The sequence below is a fragment of the Hippopotamus amphibius genome, chromosome 13, assembly GCF_030028045.1.
Source record: "Hippopotamus amphibius kiboko isolate mHipAmp2 chromosome 13, mHipAmp2.hap2, whole genome shotgun sequence".
Classification (NCBI taxonomy): domain Eukaryota; kingdom Metazoa; phylum Chordata; class Mammalia; order Artiodactyla; family Hippopotamidae; genus Hippopotamus; species Hippopotamus amphibius.
In genome coordinates, this window is record NC_080198.1 from 43,939,554 (window position 1) to 43,955,469 (window position 15,916).

Below are 15,916 nucleotides of genomic sequence, written 5' to 3' on the forward strand. Positions count from 1 at the left end.
GTTTGATTTCCTTCCTTTTAGGAAACTGATTATTTTTCCTAAGAAGACTTTTTTTTAAAGCAATTTGATTGTGCCTTGAGGCGCTAATGGTTGGCTGAATCGTTTACACATTTCTTTTGCAGAAAGTTCATTTTATAGGCCACTTAGGTTTTATGTTTAGGTACATTTACTTAATGCTGTATATCAGTGTTTGGCTAACATAGTGGGCTAAATGATAGCTATTTTCTTGAACAAGTATCATTTCTGAGACCAATATATTATTTCTATACATTTTCTTCTGCAAATATATGCAAAAATGTCTCTTGAAAAGTATGTAGATGCCTTGCATATTAGATATATGTTGAATTTTTTCCTATGTATTCTTTTTAACTTAATGGCTTCATAGTAATTCTCTGTCCCTCTCACCTGGATGATTTACAGTAGTCTCCTAACTCTTCTCCCTGCTTTTGCTTTTGCCCCTTGTGGTCTTTTTTTTCTCCCATGTAGACACTGGAGTGAACTTTAAAAATCCTAAATCACAGGTGTTAGTTACTCCAGTGGTTTCCCAGGATACACCCTTATCTATCTGGTCCATACCTCTTTTCATGGTTCCCTGACTTCTAGTTACATTGGTGACTTTTCAGTACTGTTTCCTACAGGTCTTTCCTTCCTTTGCACTGGTTTTCTGCATGGAGTGTTGTGCCCCATCTTTACCTGGCTAGCTCCTCCTCCTGTCACTTCTTCCTTCATCACTCACTCTTATCTAGTGTAGCCCTCCTCCCCCACTAGTCACTCTATTCTTACCTTATTTACTTTCTTCACAGGGTTCTCACTCTTCAGATTGTCTTGTTTTTGTTGCTTAACTCTCTAATAGTAGAATGCAGGTTTTCCTAGACATATGACCTTGACTCTCTGTTATTCACTGTTACTGCATTGGTAGTAACATAAAAGATACTTAAATATTTGTTCAGTAGATGAATATACATTCCATTCAATGGATACATTATTTTTTATTCACTCCCTTGTTGATGAGCATTTGGGTAATTTCCAGCTTTTTCTCTGTGAATGCTTCACTGTGCTGACCTCTTGGCATGCTTTTGTGAATATTCTGCAGAATGCATTTCTATTATAAAAATGGAATTTTTATGTGAAAGCATGTTTACACTTATATTTAATGGATAGTGCCAACTTACCATCCAAAAAACTATATCCATGTCAGCAAGTGGGTATTATTAATCTTTTCATTCTTACCAGTCTGATAAGCAGAAATAAATGAGTTTAAACTCTTTTGCATGTATTTATTGCTTACTTTCTATTTTTCCTTCAGTAATGGTTCCTGCCCTTTCTCTGCTGTATTTATTGATTTCTCCTCAGTTCTTTGTGTTCTATGGATATTAGGCTTTAATCATATTTCACTTCTGGTGTCTAGTATGTTATTTAAAAAATTACTTCATGGATGGTGGTTTTTCGCTTGGAATTTTAAGGTTTTATACACACACACACGTTATCCTATCTTTACTTTTTGATTTCAGAGTTCCAAGTCGTGCTTATATTTGGCTTCTTACCATGGTTTTATTTACATATGTACCACCCTTCTTGTATATACCATATTTTATCTCATTGGTTTTTTCTTTTTTTTTTTTAACCTATAAATATTGGCCATATGCAGGTTTAATTTTAATATAGTAAAGTAAGGATGAAAAAAATGGTATTTTTTACAAGGAAAAGTTCCTTTCTCCTATACTGTTAATCAAGTAATCCATCTCCCACCAGCTGAAATATCACCTTTTACATTTATTAAATTGCCACATTATGTTTGGGTGTTTTCTGATTACCGTAGTCTCTTAACCATTCATACCCCCAATAATATAATTGTTTAATTGCTGTGGCCATTGATTTATAATGAATTTTAGTATCTGATAGAATTGGTTCCTTATCATCATTTCAGTCTTTTTTTAATCTTCACACTTCTATTCCAAATGAATTTGAGTCATTTCACTCCTAAAGAAATCTGAGCATTTTGTTGGGAATACACTGAATTTATAAACTAAGAAGACTGGCATCTTTATACAGTACAAAAAAGTCTAAACAAGTATGACAGCTTTCCATTTAATTTTGTATGTACCTTTTTTTTGTTGTTATTGTTGCAATTATGTGTGAACTCTCTCTCTCTTTTTTTTGGAGGGGGGAGAAAGAAAGAGTGGCTTTATTTCTTTGCTAGGCAAAGGGGTAACACAGTAGGCTAGTGCCTCAGGAACTGTGCCCTGTGTGAACTCTTTTGTGATTATGTGTTTCTGTCTGTCCTAAATGTATACAGGAAAGTCGTTTGTATATAATGTAATAACTTTTATTAAAAATGTGGTTGAACTGTATTTTCTGTACAGCTTTATCAGATTGTAAAATCCATTTAAAATGGGTGTAAAAGTGTCTCTAGAAAGTTAACAAAGAATGTCCTCAGTTTTAAAGTATTTAGCCAGTCATCATTCAGCCAGTCATCATTTTGTGAACTTTGAGAAACAGAATTTTCAGTTTCAAGATGTAATGGAAGCAGATCCTCCTGTAACTACAGTCCCTAGCCATTTAAAATAGACTTGTAGCCTGTTTATCTTTTGTGACTGCTACCTTTTCAAGGAGATGGACATATTTTAATCTCATACTTGAGAGCTGAATTTGTAAGGTTTAGCAGATTTAACAAAAGTTTCCATAAAATATTCATGTCTTTTTTGGGGGAACTCCATTCTGATGGACTTTAAAAGATTAGAATACAAAAATATTTTAAAATCATATTTGGAGCTTAAATTATTTTATCTGAAATGCTGATTTATAGCTGTTTTCTTATTTTTAGTCATTTTTGCTATGCAAAGTGTAGAGAGTAATGTAATAAACACCCATGTACTCATCACCCAGATAAACAGATGTAATTTTGCTGTTTGATTAAACACACACACACACACACACACACACACACACACATTGCTGAAGAGTTGAAGCCATTTTTAATATCCTTTCCCATTCTATTCTTTTTACCCCTGCATATTACGAAGCTGGTGTTTATTCTTTGTACTTGCAGTAAATAAACAATGTGAAGTGTTGGGGGTTTTTTTGTTTGTTTAACTTGCATAAAATTATATTTGGAAATTATAAAAATGTGCCTTGTAGATAAAGGCTATTCTGTATGTATTTTGAAATAGCTGTATTTTAAAATATCAATCTTACATGCACACCAGTGTTCATAGCAGCACTGTTCACAATAGCCAAGATGTGGAAGCAACCTAAATGTCCATCAGCATTTGACTGGATAAAGATGTGTATATGTATACAGTACACACACACACACACACACACAATGGAAAACTACTCAACCATAAAAAAGAATGAGATAATGTTATTTGCAGCAACATCGATGGACCTAGAGATTATACTAAGTGAAGTAAATTAGAGAAAGACAAAATATCATGATATCACTTATATGTGGAATCTAAAAAAATGATACAAATCAACTTATTTACAAAACAGAAACAGACTCACACACATAGAAAAGGAACTTATGGTTACTAAAGTACTAAAGGGGAGGGATCAGTTAGGAGTATGGGATTAACAGATGCACACTACTGTATATAAAATAGATAAACAACAAGGATTTCCTGTCTAGCACAGGGAACTATATTCAGTGTCTCGTAATAACCCATAATGGAAAAGAACCTGAAGCTATACACCTGATGTAACATAGCTGTACACTATTTTAAATCAACTATAGTTTAAAAAAAGAAAAACTTAAAACTTAAAAATAGAAATAAAACTGAAAAAAATCAGTCTTTTTAGTAGCTTATATTAGTATAAGCTGGAGAAAAACAGTTTCTACTTTTTGTAGTTTAGTTATTCTTAGAGTGGATAAAGCGAAAGTTTGTCTTAAAACATTCTTTGTTTTGAAGGATAAGAACTATTTTAGGATTGTGTTACTGGCCAAAGATTCTGTGTGAAGTTACTCATCAGTGAGACTAATGATACATCATACATGTAAAGAATATTGCCATAATTGAATTACTTTAAGTAGTAAAATCATATTCTCAGACATACATAGTTGGATTAAGTGTGCTATATCAATGATTATTCAGTGACTTCTTATGCATAACATATACATGTACTGCATAAAAATGTAAAAGGACTGCATAAAAATCTTGCAAGACAGAATGGCTACATGTAGGGGGGAAATTAAGCATTTATTTAATCTCAGAATTTAGAAGAACTTATAGGGTGGGGTGGTAGTAGTATATACATTAGATGGGTGGACATAGCTATTAAAAGTTGTCCGAGATAACAGTTAATGCTTGATGGGCCCTTGATATGCTGATCACTAGTACAATGCCTTCTTTGCTAATTGTATCAAATTATGCTCCATCAGTATTTTGGAGCTGTGTATCAAAAACCTTAAAACTTGAAAGTTCTTTTTCTTTAACTCAGTAGTTGAAGCAGTCCTTAGGTGGAAGGAAGGTGGAAGAAATTAAGAGAATTATTTATATCCAAAGACGTTTTTTCAGCATTGTTTGAATAGCAAACTAAATAGGAAAGGCAAACCAAATATTCAAGAATGGGAGGTATGGTTAAATTATAGAGCTGTGATACAGTACAGATAATAATATTTGATAAGGGTCTACAAGACAAGGAATTGGCTTTTATATTTTTATATTTAAAAAAAACTAATGTAAGTTTAATAAAATACCAGATATAACAAAATGTCATTATTATGGGACTGCCAAAGAAAAATACTATTTTATACTAAGCATCTGTTATTTTATGGAAGAGGTAGAGAAGACAGTAGAATGAAGGGAAGGAAAAAATCAGGAACATCCTAATTTTCCCTAGCCACAGATAGTTCAGATTTCTAGTAGCCATTTTTGCACCTACATATTTAAAGATACCGAAGGAATCAGTGTAGACGTTTCAGAGGAGCGAAAGTGTCATTAAATGTTTGTTTTTTATTGCCCAGTTCAGGAAGACACATCCCACGGGACGAACGGACACACACACACACACACACACACACACACACACACACACACACACACACACACACACACAGCTGAGGAGTAAAAGCAGAAGGGAAACTAGAGTAAGTTGTGACTTAAAAGTGTTAGTATTGAATAAAAAGTGCTGAAACAGGAAGATTTGAGGAGACTAAATTTTTAAATGGCAAGGTATTAGTGACAGTTAATAAAAATGCATATGTATGTGCTTTTAGATTTACAAAATAGACTTTAGTAAGAAATTTTTTCGTAATTCCTGAGACTATATCAAAAGTTTAGTAAAGCAGTTATACTCCAATAAAGAGCTTTAAAAAAAAGTTTACCATGCACTTTCTTACTAGATTATTAGAAAAGTGAATTGTTAGCATGGACTGCCAGCAATCTATAAAACTGGTTTTATAATAGATGTTTTATTTTTATATAGCAAAGTTACTTCTTAGTAATACTCAAACTTTTTGAAATCCAAGGTAATTAAGATAATTTTGTATTGATGGGTGAAATCTGTATTGTGTCAAGATTTCTCATGTAGATTTTGACCGAAGGCCACTTAAGATACAGAAGGTGAAGTAGAGCCTCCAACAATCATTTTGAAGTTAGCTCTAAGGCTATTTTTTTCTTTTTTTCTTTTTTCTTTTTAGAGAATTTATTCCACTGCAGTATTTTTTTTTTAAGATTTTTTTTTGATGTGGGCCATTTTAAAAGTCTTTATCAAATTTCTTACAATATTTCTTCTGTTTTTTTTTTGTTTGTTTTTAAGCTCTTTATTGGAATATAATTGATTTACACTCTCATACCAGCTTTTGAGGTACACCAAAGTGAATCAGCTGTATTTATACACATATCCCCATATCCCCTCCCTCCCGCGACTCCCTCCCACCCTCCCTGTCCTGGCCCTCTGAGACATCACCCATGATCGAGTTGATCTCCCTTTGTTATACAGCAACTTCCCACTAGCTGTTTTACAGTTGGTAGTGTATATATGTCTATGCTACTCTCTCTTTTCGTCCCAGCTTCCCCTTCGGCCCCCGCCCCCCCAACCTTGTGTCCTCCAGTCCATTCTCTGCATCTGCATCCTTATTCTTGCCCTGTCTCTGGGTTCATCAGTACCTTTTTTTTTTTTTCCCCTCTTTCTGGCTTACTTCACTCTGTTTGACAGACTCTAGGTCTATCCACCTCATTACATATAGCTCCATTTCATTCCTTTTTATGACTGAGTAATATTCCATTGTATATATATGCCACATCTTCTTTATCCATTCATCTGTTGATGGGCATTTAGGTTGCTTCCATGTCTTGGCTATTGTAAATAGTGCTGCAGTGAACATTATGGTATATGTTTCTTTTTGGATTATGGTTTTCTCTGGGTATGTGCCCAGTAGTGGGATTACTGGATCATATGGTAGTTCTATTTTTAGTTTTTTAAGAAACCTCCAAACTGTTTTCCGTAGTGGCTGTACCAACTTGCATTCCCACCAACAGTGCAGGAGAGTTCCCTTTTCGCCACACCCTCTCCGACATTTGTTGTTTCTAGATGTTTTGATGATGGCCGTTCTGACCGGTGTGGCTTTGACTTGCATTTCTCTGATGATTAGTGATGTTGAGCATCTTTTCATGTGTTTGTTGGCTATCTGTATATCTTCTTTGGAGAAATGTCTTTTTAGATCTTCTCCCCATTTGTGGATTGGGTTATTTGCTTTTTTGGTCTTAAGCTGCATGAGCTGCTTGTATATTTTGGAGGTTAATCCTTTGTCCGTTGTTTCATAGGCAACTATTTTTTCCCATTCTGAGGGTTGTCTTCTGGTCTTGTTTATGGCTTCTTTTGCTGTGCAAAGCTTTTAAGTTTCATTAGGTCCCATCTGTTTATTCTTGATTTTATTTCCATGATTCTAGGAGGTGGGTCAAAAAGGATCTTGCTTTGATGTATGTTGTAGAGTGTTCTGCCTGTGTTTTCCTGTAGGAGTTTTATAGTGTCTGGCCTTACATGTAGGTCTTTAATCCATTTGGAGTTTATTTTTGTGTGTGGTGTTAGGGAGTGTTCTAATTTCATTCTTTTACATGTAGCTGTCCAATTTTCCCAGCACCACTTATTGAAGAGGCTGTCTTTTTTCCATTGTATAATCGTGCCTCCTTTGTCAAAGAGAAGGTGCCCATATGTGCTTGGGTTTACCTCTGAGTTCTCTGTTGTGTTCCATTGGTCTACCTTTCTATTTTTGTGCCAGTACCATACTGTCTTGATCACTGTGGCCTTGTAGTATAGTTTGAAGTCAGGAAGCTTACTTCCACCAACTCCATCTTTCCTTCTCAAGATTGCTTTGGCTATTTGGGGTCTTTTGTGTTTCCATACAAATCATAAGATTTCTTGTTCTAGTTCTGTGAAAAATGCTGTTGGTAATTTGATAGGTATTGTGTTGAATCTGTAAATTGTTTTGGGTAGTATAGTCATTTTCACAATATTGATTCTTCCGATCCAAGAACATGGTATGTCTCTCCATCTGTTTGTATCGTCTTTGATTTCTGTCATCAGTGTCTTATAGTTTTCTGCATACAGCTCTTTTGCCTCCTTAGGCAGGTTTATTCCTAGGTATTTTATTCTTTTTGTTGCAATGGTGAATGGGAGAGTTTCCTTAATTTCTCTTTCTGTGTTTTCATTGTTAGTGTATAGGATGCAAGAGATTTCTGTGCATTAATTTTGTATCCTGCTACTTTACTGAATTCATCGATGAGTGCTAGCAGTTTTCTGGTAGCATCTTTAGGGTTTTCTATGTATAATATCATGTCATCTGCAAAGAGTGACAGTTTTACTTCTTTTCCAATTTGGATTCCTTTTATTTCATTTTCTTTGATTGCTGTGGCTAAAACTTTCAAAACTATGTTGAATAATAATGGTGAGAGTGGGCACCCTTGTCTTGTTCCTGTTCTTAGAGGGAATGCTTTCAGTTTTTCACCATTTAGAACGACATTGGCTTTTGGTTTCTCATATATGGCTTTTATTATGCTGAGGTAATTTCCTTCTGTGTCCGTTTTCTGGAGAGTTTTTATCATAAATGGATGTTGAATTTTGCCAAAAGCTTTTTCCGCATCAATTGAGATGATCATATGGTTTTTATCCTTCAATTTGTTGATATGATGTATCACATTGATTGGTTTGCATATATTGAAGAATCCTTGCATCCCAGGGATACACCCCACTTGATCATTGTGTATGATCTTTTTAATGTGCTGCTGGATTCTGTTAGCTAGTATTTTGTTAAGGATTTTTGCATCTATATTCCATCAGTGATATTGGCCTGTAATTTTCTTTTTCTGCGACATCTTTGCCTGGTTTTGGTATCAGGGTGATGGTGGCCTCGTAGAATGAGTTTGGGAGTGTTCCTCCTTCTGCTATCTTTTGGAAGAGTTTGAGAAGGATAGGTATTAGCTCTTCTCTAAATGTTTGATAGAATTCTCCTGTGAAGCCATCTGGCCCTGGGCTTTTGTTTGTTGGGAGATTTTTAATCACAGTCTCAATTTCCATACTTGTGATTGGTCTGTTCATATGTTCTATTTCTTCCTGGTTCAGTCTTGGAAGATTGTATTTTTCTAAGAATTTATCCATTTCTTCCAGGTTATCCAATTTATTGGCATACAGTTGCTTGTAGTAGTCTCTGATGATCTTTTGTATTTCTGTGGTATCCGTTGTTACTGCTCCTTTTTCATTTGTAATTCTGTTGATTTGCATCTCTCCCTTTGTTTCCTGATGAGTCTGGCTAATGGTTTATCAATTTTGTCTGTCTTCTCAAAGAACCAGCTTTTAGTTTCATTGATCTTTGCTGTTGTTTCCTTCCTTTGTTTTTCATTTATTTCTGATCTGATCTTTATGATTTCTTTCCTTCTGCTCACTTTGGGGTTTCTTTGTTCTTTCTCTGATTGTTTTAGGTGTAAGTTTAGGTTGTTTTTGATATTTTTCTTGTTTCTTGAGGTAGGACTGTATTGCTATAAACTTCCCTCTTAGAACTGTTTTTGCTGCGTCCCATAGGTTTTGGGTTGTTGTGTTTTCATTGTCATTTGTTTCTAGGTATATTTTGATTTCCTCTTTGATTTCTTCAGTGATTTCTTGGTTGTTTAGTAGCGTATTGTTTAGCCTCCATGTGTTTGTATTTTTTATAGTTTTCTTCCTGTAATTGATATCTACTCTCATGGCATTGTGGTCAGAGAAGATGCTTGATATGATTTCGATTTTCTTGAATTTACTGATGCTTGATTTGTGACCCAAGATGTGATCTATCCTGGAAAATGTTCCATGTGCACTTGAGAAAAAAAAGTGCATTCTGTAGTTTTTGGATGGAATGTCCTATAAATACCAATTAAGTTGAGATGGTCTAATGTGTCATTTAAAGCTTGTGTGTCCTTATTTATTTTCTGTTTGGATGATTTGTCCATTGACGTAAGTGGGGTGTTAAAGTCTCCTACTATTATTGTGTTACTGTCAATTTCCCCTTTTATGGCTGTTAGCATTTGCCTTATGTATTGAGGTGCTCTTATGTTGGGTGCATAGATATTTACAATTGTTATATGTTCTTGGGTGGATCCCTTGATCATTATGTAGTGTCCTTCCTTGTCTCTTGTAATAGTCTTTACTTTAAAGTCTAATTTGTCTGATATGAGTATTGCTACTGCAGCTTTCTTTTGACTTCCATTTGCATGGAATATCTTTTTCCATCCCTTTACTTTCAGTCTATATGTGTCCCTTAGTCCAAAGTGGGTTTCTTGCAGGCAGCATATAGAAGGGTCTTGTTTTTGTATCCGTTCAACCAGTCTGTGTCTTTTGGTTGAAGCATTTAATGCATTTACATTTAAGGTGATTATTGACATGTGTGTTTCTATTACCATTTTCTTAATTGTTTTGGGTTTGTTTTTGTAGGTCTTTTTCTTCTCTTGTGTTTCCTACTAAGGCTAATCTTTTATTATAATGTTGTGATATGTAAGAAAATATCCTTTTTATAGCCACATAATGTACTGATGTATGTAATTTACTTTAAAATCATTCTGTAGGAAGGCACCAATATGGCACAGTATTAACAATTGTTAAGTACAGGTGATGTGTGCATTATAAAGTTGTGTCTACTTTTCTGCATATTTAAAATTTTTCATAGTAAGAAAAAAGAAAAACCTAGCATGCTTAAGTAGTTTTGTTAGAAAAGCTGAAGGAAAAATTAATCATAGTAATAACTTGGAATAAGGTGTGGTGCTGGATGAACTTTCTCCTTAGATTGGAATAATTATATGTAATGGATATATATTTTTCTAAACCTTATAGAGTTTAAATCAGAAATAGATGAATTTTGAGGTGTTCTTTACAAAACATGTAATTGGAAAAGAGTCTATGTTAAGAAGCAAAAAGAGAAGAATAAAAGGAAGTATGCATGTGTCTACTACCTCATTAGACTCGATAAGCTCGTGATCCCCTGGCATCCTCTTTTTGTCAGAACAAAGACAAAGCTGGCAGGACACAAAGAGTTCTAAATGCAGTCTGTAGTTAGTGGTCACTTGCATCTGGGAACATTTAGTACTTCATAATTTTTTTAAAAAGCATCATACCCCCTTTATTTTGATTGGTACATAGTGGGCTTTTCCCCATTTTTGTTCCTCATAACTCTTTTTGAAATGCCTGTTAGTTGGATCTAACTGAAGTTGAAGTGCCCCTGAGTTGATCTTCTTGCTTCTTCTCTTGTATTCTGTGTGTCTTTCTCCTTTATGCTCTACTAGTTTTTCTCAACTTCAGTTAGCTATTGAACTTTTAATTTTTATTTGTTTTCTACAATCTTTATGGGGGTAATAAAGTGAAACATTCTATTTCCCTCCCCACCTCACCCCAATTTTAAAGTTCTGTTTCTTTACAGTGTGGTTTTCCTGAAGTCTGGTATGCCTTAGTGGATTAGGAGCTCTAGGCCCTTAATGATTGGCAGGGTTTGGAAGAGGGAGGCCAGCCCTGGGGCTGAAAGCTCTGCCCAGAGGAAGAATAAGGAAAGCTTTCCTTTGGGGTAAGATTCTGCCCATTCTCTGGACAGTATATTCAGTTTCTTTAGTAAATATTTCTCAAATTTTAGGTAAATTTGGATTTGTCTGCAGGGCAGTGTAGGGATGAGTTGGTATATACTGCTGCTTATGTAGATCCCCATTTTCATTCCTACTTTTTACTTCTCTACTTGTTGATTGACACTTGGCTTCCCTCACTTCAGAGGGTTGCTGTAAAGAACAAGATTTATTTTTATGTATGTTGCATAAGTTTGGAAGCGCTATAAAAAAATAATAGTACTGAGAAGTCCCCAACATACAAATGGTTATTGTAAATTTGGAACATGAACTTGCTTTTTTCCATAAAATGATTATAAATCATGGTCAAGTTACTAGGTCAGCCCACATAAATAGATTTTACCCAATAACATAGCTACTATGTTTTGCCTTTGTATCAACAAGGGTAAAAGCACTATAAATATTTTTTTTCTTGATGCCAGATATATCAAAGCACTTCTTAAACAGCTGCACCTGTAACTGTGTCTAGCTGGTTTCTGAGCCCTGGGGCATTGGCCAGAGGAAGAGCTCAGTGTAGAACATGTTTTAAGTCCCCTTACCTGGAAATATATTGGGAGCTGGAGTGGGGAACCCATTTTTCAGAGGGGTGGAGAAATAATTAAATAGCCATTCTCAAAGACAGGCAAAAGATACAAACTAAAATACAGCCGTGAGTGGAGAGAGAACCTGGGTTTCTTCTGTCAAAGTATTTCTCAGCATGTTGTCTGCAGATCACTTTCTGCATCCTAGAATGTTCATTAAAAATCTCGGTTTCTACATCCTGCTCCCATCCTATTGAATTGAAACACTAAACACATAATCCTACTTAGTAAGTGATTTTAAAATATAGGTTTCTTGTTGACAGGAATCACCTTTGTTATTTTCTGTCCTTCATTTTGCCTTGTGAATTGTCAGTTGTTTCTACTGTGGACAATAAAACAATTGTATCCACAACTCTTGTCAGCTTTAGGTGTCAAGTGATCTTTGTGGTTATAAAAATGTAGTTTTAGAGGAGCAATTCCAGGAATAATCAACACGTGCTTTCGTTACATAGAGAAAATAGGACTTCAGAGTACACTTTCCAACTACATTAAACATACTTAAACTTTTCTTTTTACACTGATAAAAAACACAGTTCACACTTAAATATCTTAGTCCACATTGGTAATTTACATCTAATATTTAATTTGTAGTGCAAGATGAACTTGTTTGGGGCAGACTTTGTAATAAAGGAAATTTTGTTATTAGGAATATCTAGAGACCATGAACCCTTAAAACTGGTCTCATTTGCAAATAGCTCCCTGTGTAATTCAGTGTTTTCCTAAATGTTACATGAAAAAGCCAAAATGCAGACATAAATTAGATGCTAAGATTTTTTTATATGTATGTGAATGATTTTTATATTGATCAAAATATTCAAGTCAGTAATACTTGTATTTGTAATAAATTGTTGCTATAAATTTGAACTTGGAAAAGTTTAGCTTTTAAAAAAGGTGCTTTTGTGTTGCAAACTTTAATTCAAAAAGTAGTTTTATTTCTTAGTAAAAAATCTGAAATCTGCTTTTCTGATCCAGTCACCACAGTCTGCTTTATGAAGGTATTTTAGATGGCACTGTATTATGTCAGAAAAGAAAATAATAGCAGTTGACTTGTTAAATGAAAATTTGGTGTTTTTAAAATTCCATTGGACCTCTATTGTTCAAAGAAGACCTATGAATTTTTCAGTGAAAGAAGTTAAAAAAGAGGAGAGGACTTTTGGAACTGAAGGAGGAGTTGATTTTGAATAGCTTTTTCCCCTCCCTGGCTTTCATTACTAGGGTGCTTATGCTTTCTTTGTCATCTTCAATAATTATGCTTTTTGACATCTTGTATATCTGTAACTTACATTTCTCCTGAAAAGAGGCCCTTGTTAAAGAGACATTTTCTCTTAGGAGTTTGGCAGTTATAGAGTTGTGGTTGAAGTGTTTGGAGGAGACCCATGAGGTCTGTGTTTCACTATATCATATGGTAAAAGAGGATTTGGGGCTTTTTGTGGATGTAGTCCATGATGTTTGACATGGCATCCTAGTGACTTTTAAATGTTAAAATCATACAATTTTAAATCCTAATGACTTTGATTAACTCTTTTAGGGTCTCTGACGTACACCATACTACGGTTTTGAAAATCTTGCGTGGACAATGGCTACCCAAGGTTTGTATCATAAGTCTTTAGTTACCGAATTGGGGCTCTGCTTCATTGCCATTAACCCAGTCTGGCTCAGATTCCCGTGCTTTCCTCTCTCCCTGCTTACTTGTCAGGCTACCTTTTGCTCCATTTTCTGCTCACTCCTCCTAATGGCTTGGTGAAATAGCAAACAAGCCACCAGCAGGAATCTAGTCTGGATGACTGTTTCTGGAGCCTGGATGCAGTACCATTCTTCACTGATTCAGTGAGTAACTGTTAGGTGGTCTCCTAAGAGTATAGATTTTTCATCCCTGAGCTGATCCTGGCCATGATTCTGTTACCCTTGGCTGTCTTTCAGACTTGACTTTATTTCTAAAAAGATTTCAGTGAGTCATATCACAGATTTTCATTTTCAGATAAAGATAATATTTTCCTGCTAGTAATGCTAATGCTGTTTGATTTTTATAGCTGACTTGATGGAGCTGGACATGGCCATGGAGCCAGACAGAAAAGCGGCTGTTAGTCACTGGCAGCAACAGTCTTACCTGGACTCTGGAATCCATTCTGGTGCCACTACCACAGCTCCTTCTCTAAGTGGTAAAGGCAATCCTGAGGAAGAGGATGTGGATACCACCCAAGTTCTGTATGAGTGGGAGCAGGGATTTTCTCAGTCCTTCACTCAAGAACAAGTAGCTGGTAAGAGTACTGAAAATCAGAATGCAGTTTTGAGAATTAAATTGTTTTTCTTATAAAAGTTAGTGTATAATAGCTTAAATAAAACGGTGTGCTAAAGAGAAGGGAGTGATTGCAACGTCACTTGCAAATTGTTTAGAATAGCAGATACTCCATGAATGCTGAGCTATGGATAGTGAGTGTTGAATTTACCTTTTCCAGATATCGATGGACAGTATGCAATGACTCGAGCTCAGAGGGTACGAGCTGCTATGTTCCCTGAGACATTAGATGAGGGCATGCAGATCCCATCTACACAGTTTGATGCCGCTCATCCCACCAATGTCCAGCGTCTGGCTGAACCATCACAGATGCTGAAACATGCAGTTGTAAATTTGATTAACTATCAAGATGATGCAGAACTTGCCACACGTGCAATCCCTGAATTGACAAAACTGCTAAATGATGAAGACCAGGTAAGTAGCGACATGGTTAGCTTTTTAATCTGCTTTGAAGGTAGCTCCCAAGGAAGTAGTCTTAAAATGTCTACCCAGTATCAGTATTTGAAGACTGAAAAATAATGTCTCTTAATTCCTCTACATTATAGGTGGTGGTTAATAAGGCTGCAGTTATGGTCCATCAGCTTTCTAAAAAGGAAGCTTCCAGACATGCCATCATGCGTTCTCCTCAGATGGTGTCTGCTATTGTACGCACCATGCAGAATACAAACGATGTGGAAACAGCTCGCTGTACTGCTGGGACCTTGCACAACCTTTCCCATCATCGTGAGGGCTTGCTGGCCATCTTTAAGTCTGGGGGCATTCCTGCCCTGGTGAAGATGCTTGGGTAAGAAAACATGGTCAGAATGCTCCAAGCTCAGATGGAGAAGAGTGCAATCACAACATTTCTGATAAGACTTTTTTCTTCTTCCCAGTTCACCAGTGGATTCTGTATTGTTTTATGCCATTACGACTCTCCACAACCTTTTATTGCATCAGGAAGGAGCTAAAATGGCAGTGCGTTTAGCTGGTGGGCTGCAGAAAATGGTTGCCTTGCTCAACAAAACAAATGTTAAATTCTTGGCTATTACGACAGACTGCCTTCAGATTTTAGCTTACGGCAATCAAGAAAGCAAGGTAAAAGAATTGTTCTGAATGTGTTTGTCATGGAGCATTGGAGACCCCCAATGTTATGTTCTTCTGTGGATTTTTGCAAATTCATTGTATGCCTCACCCCTTTGTATGTATCCTAGAAAAGTTGGACATCTGTATTTCTTTAAATATTTGAGTTGTCTGTATGTAATGCACTATGCTAGGTGCTAGGGATATAGCATGCAAGCTTCTCTTAAAGCTTTCATTCTTGGGTGGAAGAGAGACACTGAAATAATAACCTAATTATTATTTAATTCTCATGTTAGGAGAAAGTAGAGGGGCTATGAGAGCACATAAATGAACCAGACCCTCTTTTGAGGGTTCAAGCGGATTTCTTAGAGAAAGTGATAGTTGAATTTAGCTCTTAAGGGATGAGAAGTGTTTGATTAAGGTGAATGAAGGTTAGGGAGAGGAAATGGCATCTTCGGCAGTTCTACTGAGGGAGGAGCAGAGCGAGATTTGGAAATTCAAGAAATACAAAGCATAAAGAAGAGGAAGAGTGCGAGGTGAGACTGTTGAGATAGGGCAGATCCTGCAGGGCTTAGTGGAACATGTTAAAAGAATAATGGGAAACAACTTTTAGCAGAGGCATAAAGTGATGAGATTTGCTTTTAGATAATTGGGGTAGAGTCAGGAGGTGGGGGAAGTAAAGGGCAAAAATGAAGATTTTATGTTGTCTCTTTTTGAGGTGGATATGATTAGGAAAAGCAAAGAGCCAAATCATTAAGAGTTTTTAAGTGCCCATTCTGGTTCAGATTTTCACTCAACACATTGGTTGAGTGGATGCTTTGATATAACTTTCGTATCTGGGCATTACTGTTGCATACCAACAGCATTTTTTGTTTTTATTTTTTCCTTTTACTATGTTAAGTGTG

The 15,916-nt window shown here is 35.7% G+C and overlaps 1 protein-coding gene across 5 annotated transcripts in view; it reads left to right on the forward strand.

Moving 5' to 3' along the window:
• The window catches only part of CTNNB1 (catenin beta 1), a 45,860-nt gene that overhangs the window by 17,939 nt on the left and 12,005 nt on the right, over positions 1-15,916 (forward strand). For 4 of the 5 annotated variants that reach the window (XM_057704491.1, XM_057704489.1, XM_057704487.1 and 1 more), the window contains exons 2-6: positions 13,185-13,245; positions 13,687-13,914; positions 14,113-14,366; positions 14,498-14,736; positions 14,825-15,026. In XM_057704491.1, coding sequence (XP_057560474.1) covers positions 13,233-13,245; positions 13,687-13,914; positions 14,113-14,366; positions 14,498-14,736; positions 14,825-15,026 — 936 coding nt within the window. In that variant the 5' untranslated portion in view covers positions 13,185-13,232. Of the gene's footprint in view, positions 1-10,907; positions 11,024-13,184; positions 13,246-13,686; positions 13,915-14,112; positions 14,367-14,497; positions 14,737-14,824; positions 15,027-15,916 lie in introns of those variants that run through there. The other variant, XM_057704492.1, reaches the window with a different exon arrangement.